The sequence below is a fragment of the Astatotilapia calliptera genome, chromosome 14 (assembly GCF_900246225.1).
Source record: "Astatotilapia calliptera chromosome 14, fAstCal1.2, whole genome shotgun sequence".
Classification (NCBI taxonomy): domain Eukaryota; kingdom Metazoa; phylum Chordata; class Actinopteri; order Cichliformes; family Cichlidae; genus Astatotilapia; species Astatotilapia calliptera.
In genome coordinates, this window is record NC_039315.1 from 8,143,736 (window position 1) to 8,163,798 (window position 20,063).

The 20,063-nt window shown below is 38.9% G+C and overlaps 1 protein-coding gene across 5 annotated transcripts in view; it reads left to right on the plus strand.

Moving 5' to 3' along the window:
* The window catches only part of cadm2b (cell adhesion molecule 2b), a 147,934-nt gene that overhangs the window by 109,139 nt on the left and 18,732 nt on the right, over positions 1 to 20,063 (plus strand). For all 5 annotated transcript variants that reach the window (XM_026191244.1, XM_026191247.1, XM_026191245.1 and 2 more), the window contains one exon: positions 10,275 to 10,424. In XM_026191244.1, coding sequence (XP_026047029.1) covers positions 10,275 to 10,424 — 150 coding nt within the window. The remainder of the gene's footprint in view (positions 1 to 10,274; positions 10,425 to 20,063) is intronic.

The window sequence follows — 20,063 nt, forward strand, 5'->3', positions numbered from 1 at the left end:
GAAAATCATCGACCAAGCATCCAGTGACGGTCAGAGTTAAAACTTCCTTTTAGCAGGAAGAACCCGGAAGTAGAACCAGCCTCAGGTTGAATTGACCAGTTGGGTTTGGAAGAAAGCAGAGAGAGAAAAGATGAGCACCCTAGGATAAGATTCTCTCTGGAGTTTTCTTTAGACCCTGGTCTCCCTAATGGAAACACAGATAGTTAAGGGTCATTCATCCTGAGTCAGTCCTAAGCACAAGTTTTATTCTTTGAAATGCAAAGTTTTAAACCTAAAGTTATAAACCTAAATGTTTTGTCTTCCATTCAACATTTGGAAACTCTAGGAACCACAAGGTAGCCAGATCTGGTCTGAAAGAGAAATGTTTCATTGGGATAGACAATACGAAAGAGGTTTTCCAATATGATTGAGATATATATATATATATATATATATATATATATATATATATATATATATATATATATATATATATATATATATATATATATATATATATATGTGTGTGTGTGTGTGTGTGTGTGTGTGTGTGTGTGTATGTATATATATATATATATATATATATATATATATAAATATATATATATATAAACACCCAGCACGCCCCTGCGGGCGGTTTATCCTTCAAGCTCGGGTCCTCTACCAGAGGCCTGGGAGCTTGAGGGTCCTGTGCAGTATCTTAGCTGTTCCCAGGACTGCGCTCTTCTGGACAGAGATCTCCGATGTTATTCCCGGGATCTGCTGGAGCCACTCGCCTAGCTTGGGAGTCACCGCACCTAGTGCTCCGATTACCACGGGGACCACCATTACCTTCACCCTCCACATCCTCTCGAGCTCTTCTCTGAGCCCTTGGTATTTCTCCAGCTTCTCGTGTTCCTTCTTCCTGATATTGCTGTCATTCGGAACCGCTACATCGATCACTACGGCCGTCTTCTTCTGTTTGTCTACCACCACTATGTCCGGTTGGTTAGCCACCACCATTTTGTCCGTCTGTATCTGGAAGTCCCACAGGATCTTAGCTCGGTCATTCTCCACCACCCTTGGGGGCATCTCCCATTTTGACCTCTGGACTTCCAGGTTATACTCGGCACAGATGTTCCTGTACACTATGCCGGCCACTTGGTTATGGCGTTCCATGTATGCCTTGCCTGCTAGCATCTTGCACCCTGCTGTTATGTATATATATATATGCATATATATATATATATATATTAGGGGTGCAACGATACACAAAATTCACGGTTCGGTTCGGTTCGATACTTTGGTGTCACGGTTCGATATTTTTTCGATACAAAAAAAATGTTCATGCCTTTTTAATTTGTCATTTATTAAAATTATAAATATATATTTTAACTCAAAAGTACAGTTTTTAAATTTAACCCTAACCCTTGTGCGTGTTTTTTATTTTGACAGCGAATGCGCACCTGCGGACCACTTATGTGCAGCCCTGGTTATTTAGCTCGTCATATTGCAGCCACAGAAATTATTTTGTCCATGAAACCATAAAGCTGCACTTTCTTTTTGCCTTATAGTCTGATTTGTCATAACTTTTCCGTTTTGTGGTAAGCTTTTCTTTGGCTGTCACTTCTTCACCCTGACCTGTCTTATTTGGCTCAGCAGAACTAAAATATATATATCTGTCTGTGAAGGTTCTCAGTCATCCAGGTCATCGTAGTCAAATATAAATCCTGCTGCTTTTACACACGCACTCACATAAGCTCAGCGATTCTCTGCGCGATCAACCTCTCACATGTTTAAGCTGCGGGAGATTTCACTTGTCATGTTTGCATAGTAAGCTAACGATTAATAAGACGATGTCAGAGGAATTGGTGCGCAAATTATCATCACTCACAGATCAGTGCTGTCGCTCTCTATACACAGTTCGCGCGATTGCAAAGTGAAAGCAAAAAAACAAGCGCAAATTCAAACGCGATTTTAATATGTCACATATTGACAGTGGCTCACCGATGCCAATGACATAATAACCCAGCTACATTTCCGAAAGAATGCAAAAGCATTGACATATATTTTTCCTTCCTACAATAGCCCGACGGGCAGGGCAGAGATAGATTTTGGTACCCCGACTGAAAAAATCGCTAGCTCCAGGACGTCGGGCTAGCGATATTGCAAGCCCTGTATCTGATTGAGGAATCACTCATCTTTGGAAAAGAGAGTTTATTACAGAGAAATGTCTCTTTCCAAAATAAAAGCTATACTATCCGCTTCCTCTGGGCTATATTCTCAGCAGCATATTAAACAGCTGTCTAAATGACTCGGCTAAAGTTAGTAGCATGCTTGCTTGTTTTTTTTCTGCTTCCACTTGTCTTTGCACTAGGATGATGTCGGCGTAAATGTGCAGTCATATTCGTTGTGTTCCCACTAGTGCTTTCAGGTTAATCTCGTTGAAATGACCTTAACGCCACAACACGGCAAATCTCCGTTAACGAGCTACCGCCGATCGCCCCGTGCATGGGGCTAGACGGCCAACACGTTAACGAGCTAACTGCGCTAACACACTAGTTCCCACCCATGTAATTGAGCATTGCATGGCACATCCAACATACTGTTTTACTTTAGTCCATGACTCGCTTACCTTCAGGGTCATACGTCACATGAAAACCAAAATAATTCCAAACGCCAGATCTGAATGAGGGTGGGGGAGGTCCATGTTGTAAGGAGAGCTTAACTTCTGTCTCGCTAGCTTGCCCTGCGCTCTTCCTTCTGACGATGCTGTCTGTGTTGAGCGCTCAGTGAATCTGCGTTCGACTACTCCGCCTAGGCTGCACTGTCGACCCTAGGCAGAGTAGTCGAACGCAGATTCACTGAGCGCTCAACACAGACAGCATCGTCAGAAGGAAAGTTGATAAAATAAATTACAAATTTTGTATTGTTCGATACATATGCGTACCGAACCGAAAGCACTGTATCGAACGGTTCAATATCGATACGAATATCGTTGCACCCCTAATATATATATATACATACATATGCATATATATTTGGTTGAGAGGAGATTTCGGAAGTGATGTTAAAGTATGACACTGATTTAACAGTCTGAGCTTGTATGGCAGGACACCTCAGAGCCTAGGTGTCCTAACAGGGAAATCCAGTCATCTTTCATCTTGAGCCTGGACTTAGCAAGTGCCAAGAGCAGTGCCTGTGCTACTAAAGCTGCACTCTGACTCATAAGAGGCCAAAAGTTCAGAGAATGTAGCTTGGGCAAGACCTTGATGCAGAAGTTAGGAACAAAATCTTATCATCAATCAAAAAAAGAGAAAGAAAGAAAGGAAAAAGAAGGGAATGGCTGCCAAAATGTCTGAAACAGCATAATTTTATTTAGCATTTACACACTGTTAGTTAAAACCTTCAGTTCCCATTTAGCCTTTTCATGCTTTCAGTCCTGAAAATAGCATTTCTTTCTGACTTAATTGCAGCATTAAATACATTTTCAAATAAAACACACACTGTTATGAAAGATCTTAAAGACTGTAAAGATGAGAGTGAGACAGGTCCTGTAGTTATGCTGTAATGTACCCTACCTGCACAGGAATCAAGGTCACTAAAAGAAAACATTTTCATTTCTATTTTTGCTACTCTCAGAGACACCTTTCATCTGTACCTTCTCTCAAATTAAATGATTCATAACTTTGAGTGGAATTTTTGAGAGGTCTTTTTCAAATGTGTTTCCTTGATGTTTCGTGAAAAACACACATCTTAACTGAATATCTGTTTTTGTCATCACCAAGAATTGCCATGAAAGGATTTTCTCCATAATCATTGAGATAAAAGCAAGGTTAGTAAGGAGGTTTGAATCAAGGCTGGGTGTCTTTAAAGGAGCCAGACTGGATTGTAAAATATGTGACAAAACCATTAGTCACTGAGTTATTTACAACAAAGAATATAGTTGGTGAAATCACCTCTGTGACCTCTTTGAAGAATTTAGTAGGTAAAATTTCAGGTTCACTGCTGTGACGGGGTATTTATGACAGCATGTATTAATTTATGATGAGGTTGAAAAGATTTTCCAAAGCAAGTTAAAGAGAACCTTATAGGATGTTACTATCACAATGTTTTTCTAAACCTTCACACTGACCCGGGAGCTGCCTGTATTTGTCTTGTGCAAGAGACAGCAAGCTGTTATTTTTTTGTTCTTTCCACCACCAAATACACCCCACAAGAGGTCTTCACAGCTTTTAATTAAATGGAATATTTTTACACTGCGGATATGAAACTTCCTTTTCTCTCTCAACGTGGCGGCATATAGGCCACGCAGTTTAGACTTAGGCAATTAATTACAATTTTGTCAAGTGACAAGCATTAATTACTATGTTCCCAAGAGTATATTGTCTAGTTAAATAACATGTAAGCTTACAATGAGATTTAGGTTTTATTTAACATCTGTCTATTTATCTATCTGATTATCTGTCTATCCATCCAACATCATTTAATTTGACCTTTTGAATAGCAGCAAACAAATGTTTCCATTTTTGTTTTATAGCAATTTTATAATTATAATATGTTGATGTCTGAGTTATCAAACACTTAAAATATAGATATATGCATAATTAGATCATCTACAGCATACATTCAGTTCTCACCATAAATCCATGTGATTTGTAGACAAACTCTTACATAGCATTTTGTTACCGGCATCACTCTGCGAAGTTACTGTGTCTCATTAGTATGCAGTGGGGTGCTCAGAACCTCTAAAACCTCTATTTGCAAAGAAGTTCTTGTAAAATCAAGCACCAGAGGTGAACTTATTGCTTGATAACTGCCGTTCATATGAAAATGAATACTTGTTTTCATTTCTTAATGAATGGAGGCATTTTTGCCACTGTTTTTTTTTTCCCTGAGTTATTTGTTTTCTTTTTATCCTGCCTGCAGTTTATAGTTTATTCTGCAGTGGTGTGCTTGACTGCTCTCCAGCCATTCATCAAGGCACTGCTTTCCATTATTTGGTGCAGTCAGCTGAAACTGAGAAAGGCTTTTGGGGTGGTACGGCTCATTCTTCCTCCACCAACTCTCTGTTCTCCCAGACAGAGACGTTTCTGGGCTTTTTCACCTTATGGCCTGGATCAGTGGTCGTTAGACGAATCAGTGAAATTATATATGCAACACTGTTCTCCAATGGTTTGGTTTTCTGACCTAGTTTCTAAGCACGGCATGATTTTCCATGAGTATTATATCAAAACAGTAAAATGAAATCTACAGAAATAGTGATAAAGGGCTCAATTTACATTCATCAGTGAACCGTCTTAATCCTCTATTTAAGTATAGTCACAAAGACTATCTTTCTCATATTCACATTTTCTAGATACCCACCAGATCACAAGACTTGCAGAATCAATAACCTAAGTATCATATTCTTGGCTTCTAATATTGTCAGACTGAGATTCCATCAGGCTATGGTCTGGTCTGAGCTGCATTCTGATAACAGCATGAAAAGAGACTGGCTGAGATGAAATGAAATAGTTTATTGCTAATGTACACTCAACAGCCAGCCATTCTGCACATCTGTATTCATATTTGTACTCTACACCTGCTGTACAGACCTCATCCCTCATAGAGATGAGAAGTACTTGCATCCAGCCTGTGTTTCAGCAGACATCTGTTCCTTTGGTTCCGCTTTAAAATCTAATCATCAAATATTTGTGTTTACAATGAAGACGCTATCCTCTCTCCCCATTTACATTTCTACCTAATTTTAGCTGTGCAGGTAAATATTTGATTCATGAGGCAGTGTCACTTGATTCTGCATGAAAGTTAATGCCATGGTTGAGAGATGTGTCAGCAGCATTCTGACTGTGTGAAGCACAGCAAACAACTTGACTAATCTTGTGTTTGCTGACATTGTGAGTGATGATCAGTGTCCTGGTGGCCCACCTGAATGTGGACCATAAGCTCTTGGCTCAGGGTGATATTCCCGGTTTCAGCTTTTTCTGGCCTCTTCGCTTCAGCACAAAAAAAAAAAAAAAAAAAAAAAAAAAAAAAATATATATATATATATATATATATATATATATAGCAGATCCACATGATCACTAAAATATATATATATATATAAAGCTATATTGCAAAATGGGAAAGGGCTACCAAGGGACCAACTGTAGTTTAAGAGGTAGGCCCATAAGCAGACTGATGCCTTAGAGATATTTTTAATTAAAGCAAGGTCACTATGGCAAAACAATAAAATCTTGGACTTTAATATAATAAATTTTGAGTGAAATGGGTTCACTCAGTTAAGGTTTCATTATTTTATGTTTTTAATCTTAACCTCCCTTTCTGCAGAGCTGTAGGGAGGCTGGATTGGAAAGCGGGGGAGCGAGAAGCACCCATGACATCAGATATTGACTTTTTTTTGTTAACTTTAGCACTCCATGGTATTCTCACATAAAGAAGCAGAGTATCCAGTTTGAAAAAGCAAACATTAATGGTATTCATGTATCACAGGGCAGCAGTTAGTTTCATCAAGACATCTTGGGTCACTCAATCCTCACCTATTCACTGTCACGCCAGGCAGGTTGCATCCTGTCTGCTGTGAATATGTGCAAGCTGTCAACCTTCAGCTGTAACTGCCTGAAAATAACTACCCCCCTCTTTTTCAGTATAATACACCTAACCACTGAGAAAAGGATATAGCAATGCCCAGTATTGAAGTTCTTTAGCCTGCAGAAGTGAAAAACGTTGTGTATAAGGGTGGCCTATCCTCCCCCAAAACATCTTGCAAAAGTGCAGGCTTATTCCTCATTTCATCACTGCACTTCACGGAGTTGTCTTGGCTCATCAGTAGAGCAGACAACCTTAATACCTCTATTACTTCTACAGTTTGTTTTCATTCACTGGGAAATACAGCCATGACTCAACACAAACTACACATCCTTGCTTACTTTTTTCAATATTTTTTCTTTCATTCATTTGGAGACAGATAATACTTGACAGACAGACAGACAGACTACTGGACTTTTTAAAATTTGACTCCAATAAACCTGTACCTTTGAAAAAATCTTATGAAAGCTTCTGCTGTTTAAAAATAATTCTGTCTTTATTTCACTTCCCACTTCATATAGTCATTTTTCTAAATAACTAAATGCTCTGAAGCTACAGTTTTTAAAGGACTCCAATATTTATATCACTCTGTTTCTTATTTCCATCAAAGAAAAGCGAATACAGCCTTTGTGCTTGTAACAGTGTTTATCTACAAAGCATAATCTGATACTATGAAGATTCACGTCGATGTAGCTTGTACTTTTTTCCCAGTGTGTGCCTGTGTTCTTCTTAGGGAGATGTTCGATTAGGCATCTGTCTGTCCACTTCAACAGTGCAGTAGTCATTAGAAAAGACCCTGCACACCGATCATTTTACCTCTGCTCAAGTGGAAGCTGCGATTACAAGGTCACCAGACTTTATTACCTTAAGTACAAAATGCACATCGCATTTTTCATTGTGCCATGTATTTTATGCCTTGTTCCACTCATTCTTTAACTTTAGCAGATGCTATTAAAATGATGGGATTTTAGTAGAAGGCAAAGCAGTATTATCACTGTCATCACACCATGAGAGTATGGCTGAGACAGTATGCCTCAACATACCAGGATCCTGAAACTGAAACAGCTAAATGCAGTTCAGCCATTACTTATTTATTTAGACCTGTGTTTTATCAGCTGTAATGTGCTAAAATTCTTCAGAAATAGCCTATTGCAGGCTTTAACAGATATTAAATGAACAGTATCTAAATTCTTGCATGTTTTTGAAGACGGTTATAATAAGGTAATTACAAGAATGCTTAATTATTCTCCCTACCTTACCTTTAAAATCCTTCATGGATACATGTTGTTACACACACCTCTGTGCACCTGTAGTATGCTGCTGAACCATGCTTCTTTAAAGGTTAGTGTACATGGTTGCACAGGACAGTGTAGTATCCTTTTAGCGGTTTGTGATTCATTGACTTTCTAGAATATTGTTTGCCACTGTTCTGTAGAATTAAAGCCAGCCGCCCTCCACTCACAATCTCAAAAAAGAAAAAAAGAAGAAGAAGAAGAAGAAGAAGAAGAAATGAAATACACTCTGTAGCTGGCACTGGGGATTATGTTTCCTCAGAAAGGACAGCATTTTCTCACTCTAGACTCCTACAGAATGTCAAGACAGTGGAATTTCATGAATTTATTAAGTAAAGATCAGTTAGCTCCAGTGCACCTGAACCATGAAAACACCACCAAAAACAATATTCACAGCATAGCCATACCTCTGAATATGTGAAAAGCCTTTATTGGCTTGACAGGCATAATTAAAAGAAATTTTAGGGGTTTTTTTTTACTCAAACTGGGGTAAAACCTGAGGGACTGACAGTGATATTTATTACTGTTTGGGTTTTTACCTATTTTTATAGCATTCTCTGTGAATAGTGAACAGTATACTCTGGAGACATGCAGCAAAGATACCGAAGAGATTATATGAAGAAAAAAAAAAGCTAAGCAGAAACTGACAACAACACCTCCACATGGTACCCCCCACACAATGTATTTGCATCAGCATTTCCTACCCAGCTGCATTTGAATTATTGTGATGATGGCATTTTTAAGTCACATTTCATTAGTAATTTGAGCAATAATAATAATAATGATGAGATTAAATGATGCAGCAATACACAGTAATAATAGATGATAAAAGCCAATAATAAATGATAAATCTGTACAAATATCAAAGAAAGCGTTTAAAAATGCATTTTGAGAAGTGTTACTGATTGAGCAGTGAGCAGGTAGTTGATCAATAAAGCCACTGCCACAATATTAAAATCAGCAAATGTGTGCTATTGCGTTGGTCCCTTTCTTGTTGTTAAAACAACTGGTTCTTCTATCGGAATGGACACAAGAGCTGTGGGGGTATCATGTGGTCTCAGCACTGGAATATTGGTAGCAGGACCTTTAGATCCAGTCGATTAGAGGGTGAAGCACTGCTGGTGGAGACTGATGTGCCATTGCTTTTTCTGCAACAGACTTTATGCAGGATGCGTCAAGTTAACATCCGCATGAATCCAAGCAACTAAGGTTTTCTATAACAACATTGCATTGCAACAGCATTATCAGTGTTATTCACCTCACCTGTCAGTGATTTTACTGCCGTGGCTGATGTATATGGTGTATATGTAATGTGTGTAATTTGGAATATTTTCCTATTACTATTTATAGTCAGCCTCACCTTCACCTCTTTCTGACAATGGTCTCCATCAGGACAATCGAGGTCAAGGAAGGTCCACAGACCTATGGCTGTCCCAGCCTCTTCTGCTCCCATGTGTGAGCTGGACTAATGAGGCAGACAGCTGCTCCCGTAGTTGAAATGTCCCTGTGGTGAACTGTACCTGGGAGAGACAATGTCACCTTCAAATTCAGGCATATTACTGTACTAATGGAAACCAAAGCAGACGTGTAAAATCAAGAGAAAAAAATGTGCAAAGATTAGCTTTTAGACAGTGAAATGTATCCAAGAAAAGGCGGTACATTAGTTTCAAGCATGAACTCGAAAGCTTTATTGCTTTAACACAATTTATCCTTTAAGGGTATAGCCTGCTCAGGCTCATATTAGCCTACACTTTGTCTTATCACAATTCCCTACGAAGGAGTATTGTTTTAGACATCTGTTTCTGAAGCTTGGCAGAGTTCAATAAAACACAGGCGGGATAGAAATGCGTCTGCAATGTAATTAGGGGACTATGCTGAGACGACAAGTACAAATGTGGAATAAGAAGGTAAAATCCAGCAAGGCTGAGTGATTAGGCCTCATTTGGATGTCTTCTACACACTGTGACGAGCGGCTGTTTCAGGGCACGGCAGTCACTCGGATCGAAGGCCCACGGTGTCTAGGATTATGTGTCAATTTACCACCCAGCTGCAGCTATACACTCTACAGCAGAACATGACTACCTCTAATTAGGCCATGCTACCAATTAGAGCCCAGCAATAAGGAAGCAAGGAAAGCACTTTGGGAGATTAAAACCTACCATTGTTTCCACGATAAAAAATCACTGTCTTCTACAGCTGTCAAAGGCTGGGGACCATGACAACCAGGCTCCCATTAAGCTATCTTTGGTTTACTGTGATGTAATGAAGACGTTAATGGAACTGGGCAATATGACAGAACATTAAGTTTGCAAGGTGTCAAGCCTGAAATGGTACATTAATGTGATTCTGTGAAAGGACAGTAAAAACTAGCCCAATACAGCAATCTATTCATGTCACAACCATGACCTCAAACTGTGTTTTATAATCCTACAGGTATCCTGGGTCAGATCCCCATAACTCAGAATGTGACGGTGGTGGAGGGGGCCATAGCCAACATGACCTGTCGTGTGGATTACAATGATAACACTTCCCTCCAGTGGTCAAACCCTGCACAACAAACTCTCTTCTTTGGGGACAAAAAAGGTAAGTAATACTTACAGGGAAAATGCTTGTGATGATTAGATAATGAGATAAAGACGTCTTAGGCAGATTATATTACAAGAGTCTTATTCATTAATTCTTTTTAATTTGGAGCATTCAAAATTGCCCCTGCCTGCAAGCACGCTGTTTGACTGAACACGGGGAAAAAATGATACGAAAGAAATAAATGCATCACTCGTAATGTTGAAGGAGACTATTAATGAATGTGTATCTCCATTGATGTCCCAGGGCACAAACTAAGCAGAAATAGACTGCTTTTGAATTGCACTTTTGTAATCATGAAACACTGACAGTGTTGTTTACAGCACAGTAATGCCTGTGGATTGTAAGATGATTGGGCTTAATTAGTATTTTAGTTGCCCTACATTTGTATAGCTGTTTGTATGTCACTCTGGAAAGGAAGTACAGTGTTGCAACCTTGTGAAACACGGCCTCAGCCAGAATGAATTATAATGTGCTCTCACCAGCCAAATCCAATTTAAAGGTGACAAAAAGTCCAGAGTTGATAAATTGGAATTGGGGTGAAAGGGAGTAACATTGGACTGGTATGGAAGGGCTGGGGTGTTCATCTTTCAGTGTTTCTCACAGCATATTACCCATTTCATTTATGGTGTAGCTGCTAATACAATATCATTGGTTCAGTGATTGAAGATGAACTTTCCCTTTGAATAACAATTGATAAGAGGCAGAGATGCCAGAGTGAACCAGCAGAATGAGAGTCACAGTCTGGATTGAAGAAATACTTTCTCCCTCACAAGTGATTGGATTTAGTAATGAGGTCTAAGGTGTTTTATTAGATGAAATTACTTCCAAATACAATTAAATGAAAGTTAACTGAATCTTAAACAGATACTCTTATGTGAATGGTGTAAATGTGACCAAAGGATCCGGTCTTTGAGCCAAACTGTATTTTTGGAGAGAATAACAGTTGTGGTATTTTAACATGTCAAAGGTAAAAGCCTTTAAAAATCATTTGGAATGGATTTTAAATGTTTCTGATTACGTCACTTTGATATTTTCCATCACATAATGCAAATGTTTTTTCCCTCCCTAGATTACACAGTGTGACTGGCTGCATCATTAACAGTTAAGGGCAACAGCTGGCTGATAATATACATTAGCTAGTGCTGTAGCTCATGCTTATAAAACATCTTACAATGTAGAAATTCATAATATTTGATGGGGCGTTAGTTTAGGCCCAGTGGCCATGCATGCCAGTCGGCTATTAAGCCTGTGGAAATGGGAAACTGCAATTTCTGATAAAAACATTTTAAACACAATGGCATAGTGACACGACAACAATGATATTTTTGTTTTCTTACCTTGAGGCAACTGTTGTTGTCTTTTGGTGCTATATCAATAAAATTATATTTTCACGTTTGACTTGTATTTCCATTGCAACTTGACTTTTATTAGACTTGTTAGACACCTATAGTTTCAAATGAACCAGATCATACCTGAAAAATACTTTATTATCAAGCGATGTGACGTGATGAATCAACTTCTTTTTTTAATTTAACATAAATGAAACCAGCTGGCTATAATATGTTCCTATCTTCTGTGAGTGCAGAGCTGCATCTACTTGTAAATCTGCAATGCTGTTGCTTTAAGCATGTAAGGAGAGCTTGGGGAGCACAATACGTGTGAGCCATTTTGCCCTTCTTGGGTAACAATTTATATTGGATGACAGAATCCTTTTCCTGAGCAATAAGGATGACAAAATGAATATAGTCCATTCAGCAGAGGTTGCCAGGGCTAAGTGTGGGAACACTTCCTCTTCATCTCCTACAGCCAAATGAAAAGCCTTATTGGCACAACAAATACGATGCCTGTGAGGCTATCAGGACAAACTGGAGGCGTGGAATGACACAGGCTTCATATGACGAACAGGGTGGGACACCTGGGAAGAAATCTCTGCTGTGCCAAATCACCAGTTAATTGCTTGGCAGAGGGCTGCAACTGTCCTTCTTCTGCCGTTTGTTGTGCCTTGTTGTAGAGCCAATGAAAAATGTTAAATTCAACCTTATGCTACCTTTCAGTCCAACAACTAGCTACAGACTGGTTGAGCTTGAGGCAAGCTGTTCTCTCCCTCTCATGAACAGCTGCTTGTGGACTGCTGTCACGGAGTAATTTAGATTTTTGTAGCCCTTCTTGTTTCTAGTGTTTAGATTTATGGCTTTATTTTTTTCCTGATGTTCTGATAGATATCTCCTTTCCTTTGTGCTTGTTGTCTCTGTGTGCTGTCCACCTCTGCATACTATAATCCTCTTGGGAATCCATGACAACATGGCCATATGTAACCATTTGAAGCTCATGCAAGTTCCCTTTATTCTCTCTTCACAGAGAGGATGGGGGGAGTTTGTCATTGTGCATGTGTAATCCAAAGGCGATTCAGCTTTCACCGCTTTTATGTGTGATTCTGGATGCATAACACATAGAAGTAATGATGCTATGAGGCATATTTTTTGAAATCTACTCTTGGTCATTCCCTCAAGCTTGGTATTAAAGATAAGGGCATGTGTCTGAATGTGTTTGGAGTTTGATCTAAAATTGTGCGAGAGGAAAAGGAGTATTAAAATGACCTTTTAAATTCCTTTGAGAAGTTATAGCAGAGTAAAGTGAAACAACTAAAAAAAACCTGACATTCCATATTCAATTGAGTTTTACAGCTTCTGGGTAAAGTAAGACAAAATCTGATCTTTGCCCGAGCTATAATTTGTTCCATTTTAATTCAGGTCTGACAAATTAGATTTTTTTTAAAACTGCATTACAGCCAAGGACAAAGGGATTTCTGTGTCTTTCAAAAACACTGAATATCATAAATCTACTCCAGTTTAACAGAACTATATGTAGTGTGTGCAATGTCTTTGGAATTATTATTGACACTGTTTGTTTCAGTTACATCAGTTATGGCCAGGAAAAATACTTCACTTAAAAAAACACATCTTCCAAGGCACAGCTTTCTGATTAGCCACTCCTATGGTAAAGGTAAGTTATTTGTAACTGTTCACCCTTGCCAACATGGTTTACTGTTATTAGACGACAAGCAGATGTGAGCAAGCTGTATTTGGTGTTATAATACAAGGGATCACATTAAAGGATGCACTCTTGTGCTTCAGTTTTGTGCATCATTTTTAGATCTTTTGGCTGATAATTGGGTTTTATGTTACTAGAATGAAAAACTTGATAGCATGCCAAAAAATAGCAAAGATTTGGAACAATAAACACCTATGATCACTACTGTACTGTATTAAACTCTGTCTAGTTGCTAGTTAATGCTTTACTCTGGGATTTTACAAGAAACCTTCCACTTCTTACACAAAAAATAGTTTTTCTTATCCAGTTAAATGAACATAGTCTTTTCACATTACAGATCGGCAGTACTCATAACCCTAACGCCAACATTAACATTATCATTTTATTATTAGCTATGGCCACTAGCCGCTACCCTAACAGTGGGCAAAAATAATAACTGTTTTAATGATGGCACTAATTATGCACAGTTTTTCCCCAGAGTGTCTGTAACTCATAGAGGCCTGGCAGTTTTACAACTGCCTTGCCAAAGGGGTTTGAAAGAAACCATCAGGGGCTGTTGGTATAGGAGACCATCAGACAAAGTGCAACCACAACTTTGATCTCTGGAACTGTGGTTGCACTTTGTATAATTTTTCTTTGTTGTAACATCTCACACAACTTTCACATTTTGATTTGCATGATTACAAAAATGTCAGTCACAAAAAGCATTTAATAATCAACTATTGTTAATTATTTCATGGTGAGTATTGTACTTAATCCCAAGAATACTCCAGTTGACCTTTGGCTGATTTAATAACAACATGCAGCAAAGGAAGGATCACAACAGTGCATAATTAGATTATAAACCCACTGGGATTCCTTAAATGAAACACAATTCCAGCAGTGCATCATGCAAAAACTAAAACTTCTCTACACAGCGATGGTGTGACAAACCTACAAAAAGGATAAAAGATTAAACAAGGCCTAGGTTGCAGGTAGGAACGAGACAGTGCAATTGGTCACAACTAAAGCGATATGTATTATGGGCGAGAGAGCCGATGATATCTCATCCTGTCCCATAACAGGCTCAGTGAAACCTTGAGATTGTTAACCTTGCTAGATTTCCACATCCGATCCATATGTGTTGGATTGTCTCTGCATATTTGTCTAAAGCTGAACACAGCCCTCTTCTTATTTCATGCCAGCTGGCTCTTTGGCATGCGCCTCCTCATCCATTATGAGCATCTGAGTCTTGGTTGATTGTTGCCACCTCACAGGCTTCAGACAACACTAAGGCAAAGACCAGCATTCAGACAAACCACAGACCTGAGACAAGGGAGACAGATAGGCTTAATAGCTAGGCCAATGCATCCTTCATTTATTAGGCTGATTAGTGGTTACTGAAAGCAAACAGCTCTGTGGTGAGTTGCCACAATGAAAAAAAATTGATTTAGACCATATGTCTTTTGTAGAATTATCCCTTTCATATGCTGCTGGAGTTTAAAATTACTATTCCTGAGCAGGGCAAATGAGAACAGAGCTGTCTTTTACTGTCTTCATTATGATTAACTTCACTTTTGGCTTCTGTGAGAAAAGGATAAATGTAAGCAGCAGGGTTGTAAAGAATGGTAATGACATCTGTGAGGCATGCAGAATGGAAACAGAATATTTTGTCAGATATGGGAAATATGAATAATGCAATTAATGGAAAGCTGCTGCAGGTTGCATGTCAAAGGCAGATAGCAAATTGCTAATTTGATCTACAGCGCGTGGAGCAATGTAGAGCAATATATGGCATATACATGCCATAGCAGATTGTTAAAGACTTCTCCCCATTTCAGTTCCATCTCTCAGAAGTTCATGGTTCTTCATTCATGACATTTAATTGGGGCATTCAGTCTGGATCATAAAGGTCACAAAGCAAAATTGATCTTAATTGGCTTGTAGTAATCAAAATGCTGTTATGTGCTAAATGAATGCTCTAATGTGAGCATTAAAACATTCATTAGCTTGAGAGAATGAAGGATAATTACCAAGGATGCAATTACTGGAGTGAGCACCAATGAAAGCCCATTTAAGCCTCCTTTCTAGAAAACACATATTTGATGGTGTGTCTGTTATCAGCAACTGAGTGACACTTACCTTTAAAATTCCAGTTGAACTACATATTATTATTAGTCTCATTATTGCTATTACAATTATTATGACTGTAGTTCTGTATACTTCATTCATAGACTTAAATTATAAGATAAAATAAAGGACATAAACATACAAACAAAAAACATTTAAGTAAGATGTAAAAGATCAAAACATAGCACGATGTTAACTTCATAAATGTAAATGTCACATAATATTTTTCCTAATCTTCTTGGGGAACTAATTTTTACATGTGACGAGGCATAGATTTGCTGTTCCCAGTGTAATTGGCAGCAAACATTTAAAAAGTGCCTCATGGCCTCAACTAATGTATTTCTTTGGGGACTAATGGGCTTTTAAGTGTACTCCTTTACCTCTAGCTTCACTGAAATGTGAATCTACCATTAGGGTACTCTACACTCAGCTAGGATCACTTCTGTGCACAGCTACTCTTCTATGCACTAAATGATGATCTGTGCCACACTGCACTCTAATGTATAAAAGCTACTTTCAGGTGCTCCCTTATTCACAAGGGGTCACCACAGCAGATGGTGCCACATGTTTGATTTGGTACACCTGATGCAACCTCAAAGGGATTTGAGCCTCCCCCTGGTCTCAGTCCAGTGAACTTTCATTTGTTAGCTAAATATGTAAACCACTGTACTATGAAACCTCTCATGTATAACTTATAAGTATTTAGTGTAATTATCTGTTGTATTTAAAGGCCCTTAGAAGTTTAAGGTCCAACTGAAAGAAGTGAAAAGACTACATTGTAAACTATTACAATTATATAATCCTGCTTGGTACTTGTTTTGGTCAGGATTTAATCTGGAGAAACTGACAGCATAGATGGAGGAAATTCCACAGTGTACGATCAAGTTAAAGCTAGTTAGTTGAGAAATGGACAAAAATATATTAAATCTCATTATTCACTGCATGAAGAAGGTACGCAACATAGCTGCTGGAAAAATTCCTCCCTCTTTGCTTAGCTCCCTCAAGTGCCGGAAATTAGTCCAATTTGAGCAGCATCTGCTCTGTGGGATCTTTGAAAGCACGGGCAATGACAATGGCCCTTTGGAACAAGGCTCTTTCCTTTTCTTAATTGCAGCCACATGTGTTGTGGGAAAGAGCCCCCTGCCTGCACCACTATAGACCTGGAAGACATCCAGATTCGCCCACACAGTCACCGAGCGTGCACAGCTAGCAGCAAACACACTCTAATTGCAAAGAGTGGAGCCCCTGGCTGGAGAACGGGTAGGGGTTAGTTGCCAGGATCCTGTGTTCTCGCTTAAGGAGAGCTAGTGCTTTCACATTTCAGCAATAGCTCAAAGTGGTTACAGGCCATTCAAAAAAGGCCAAATGGGGAAACAGTACACATGTAACATATTTTGGCTGAACCCAGGAGCCATCAGCTTCCAAGACTAATGAGTAGATGTGGAATCTCATTTAAAATCAGAACTGTCGGTGGATACTTAATTGTTTTGAATTAAAAACATTTTAACACCCCTCAGTGTTGTGGAAACGTGAACGCCATGTGATGATTGCTCTTCGAGGCACTTTTATTTTTAAGGTCATTGCTATTCTAACCAGACCGCCTGTTCTTCTTATGTGTGTCAAAACTGGGCATCAGGTTATAGTTTCACGTGTTAAAACCATTTTTGGAACATATTACCTGCAGGTGATATTCAGTAAAGTATGCCTAGATTGTTAAAAGTAAATATCAAAAACTTTGGTTATGCCCATTGACCTCACTTTGGTCTTCCACTGGTATGGTTGGTAGTGCGAAGGACTGTCAGGGAAATGAGCCAAACATTACTTTGCATCAAAAGGGCAAAGCAACAGCGTTCCCTGCCCTGAGGGAGAACTTGGGTGTCAATTTTACTGATTTGAGACAGCCTTGGTAAGGCCTCCATCGCAGAAGACGTACGGCTGCCATGCTATTAAGCTGCCATCCTGCAAGGCTGGAGCATACACAAGGTCAGGGTGCAGATTTATGTTTGTGCCTTAGCAGAATGAACAGCGCAAGAGCTGTCTAGGGTTTGGGGGAAATGAACCTTTTCATCACATTGATTTCCTAAAGCACCTGGAAAAAAGCTTTGTCAGCCGTTGGCATTTGGGTCTGATTGTGACAGATCTGGCCACATTCTAGGCCTCCAGCCTGGATTGGATTCTGGTAGTATGGTTTCCTGGCCATATGCCGTTTGAGTAATAGATAACCCCTGTCTTTGGGTTATTCAAACCTTTGTACATCTCATTCTATCAATATGTCATTGACCCATGTGTTGTGTAGTACCAGTGAATGTCTAACAAAAATGCATCAGTCATGACCATCTTTTATTCAACTATAAGTTGTTTGGCAGCTTTTGCGTGGGTTCAGCCTATCAGAACAAGTAATTCGGCTACTGACATTTAGATATATTTCAATTCCGAATAGTAATATGGTGTTGTGCAGAAGATACAGAAAATGAGCTGTATCCAACTTGGTCCTTTAAATGTCATTTGAAATTATCACTGGTCTGTACTGTACTTCGGTCACTGTTTGGTATTTAAACTGATAGCCTATCTATTTAGTAGCAGACTTTGTTAAGAGGTTGGTTTTATTTCCACTACGTAATTTTTGCGAATAGCAGTCTTAAATTTAATTGTCAGAATCCAACAAAATTGTGGTTTACCAAAGAAATATAAAGAAAGTCCCCCTTGGAGTATAATAGAAATGATTGTTACTGCATTTGTTGAAAATATGTGTAAATAAGCCACTGTGGAGTTCTAAGGGTGCTAATGGTGCAGATTGGAAGGAGGCTAACTAATCACCATGGAGAATCAGCACTTTTAATTATTCTTGTCGCCCGTGAAGAAACATAATTTCAAACTAATCGTAGCTGCTGTGGTAAACCACACATTATTCTGTATTTAAACACCCAGATTGTGTGCTAGACGTAACTTTAACCAAAAAACACCAGCTTTCTCTGACCAGTTCCCTTTTACATAACAACAGCAGACCATTTATCGTCATCTCAGAGATGTTTAAGGAGCGGGGGGGTTAAGAAGAAAAGTTGGCCTGTTTCTCCTGACTTTCTTCAGTGCGTTGCAGAGATAGAGGGATATGGGCCAGGGGAAGACTAGCACTGTATGTCATCTTGTTGAAAGCTTTGATCCTCCCAGCCCATACTGCCATATCTTTCAAGTTCCTGTACAGTGTATGCTTAGACCCCATAACCTCTCCAATGTATCCATCCACCAAAGGGTTTGCTGTTTTCTGCCAGAGCCTCTGGGCATTTTCAGGCTCTGTAGTGAGGATGCTTAACTACAAAGAACATCAGGCAGCTTTGTTTCAGGATGCTGTTTGCTACAGTAAGACTATCAAATGTTTGTATTAAGCCCTGTAGCACATAATAAGCTTGCTGTCTGATGGCACAGACAGCAAGCTATTAAATTTTAATTCTTGCTTGAAGATTGTTTTTATTTACACAAGTCCTTATTCTTGGATTACAAAAAGTCTCTAGTAAGAAACTTCTTAGGGGCATCAATGTCTTTTTTTTCCCTCTTTCGTTTTTTTAGCTTGTGTGATTACACGATAATGATCATCAAATTATATGCTGTAATTGAAGCTGAAGAACAGCATTGTTGATAATGAACTATGCCTGTGTAAACCTAATAACCACTTCACCCAATCTAATTTAATTGTGTATCACATGTATGCTGTGTATGTTTATCACTAAAATCAAATGGAAATAACACTGGTGATTAATGATTTTTATATAGATTTGCTCTTTATCTGATAGGGCAGCACATTACATTGGTCACAATGATTAAATCCTAATCAGCACCTATTCCTGCTGCATTTTGCCAGGTTTTGCCTGTGTAGTACAATTCAATAGAGTTCAAATTGCTTCAAATGAAAAAGGGTGCAGGGAAAGCGCTGGCCAAGCCTCGGGGGACTGAGGATTAAGAATGTGCAATTTATTCAATGAAGGGCACTTTCCTTCCTGGCCTCTGTGGTTGGTCGCTTGTCGGAGCAGGTGATTTTGAATTTGAAATTGTATAGAAGATGACATGAACAAGATCACCTTTTTAACTATAGATATGTTTCTATGGGTTGGTCAGGGTGCGATCTACCCATTGCTTTTGTCACTGCTCATGTGTACAACACAGTCCTATCAGTGCAAAGATTTGAAAACATGTCCATGTCAGTATTAAAATTTTGCCTTTTGCACTGTAACTGTTGCACGTCTCTGAGCACAAGCAGAGGCAGCTGCTAAAAGTGTAAATGATTACCCTCCAAAATATTTTAATCTCAGATTGTATTTTTTTTCTATCGCTACGCTTCAGTGCGTCCCATGGATGCCTACTGTATTCTCGTTGAATGTGAATAAGCCTGTCAGCCTAGAATGGAAATCAAAAGAAAATGTTTCAAACCACTGGCCACAGTATGTGTTTGCAGCATTTGACAACTATTAGAAATAACTGAAA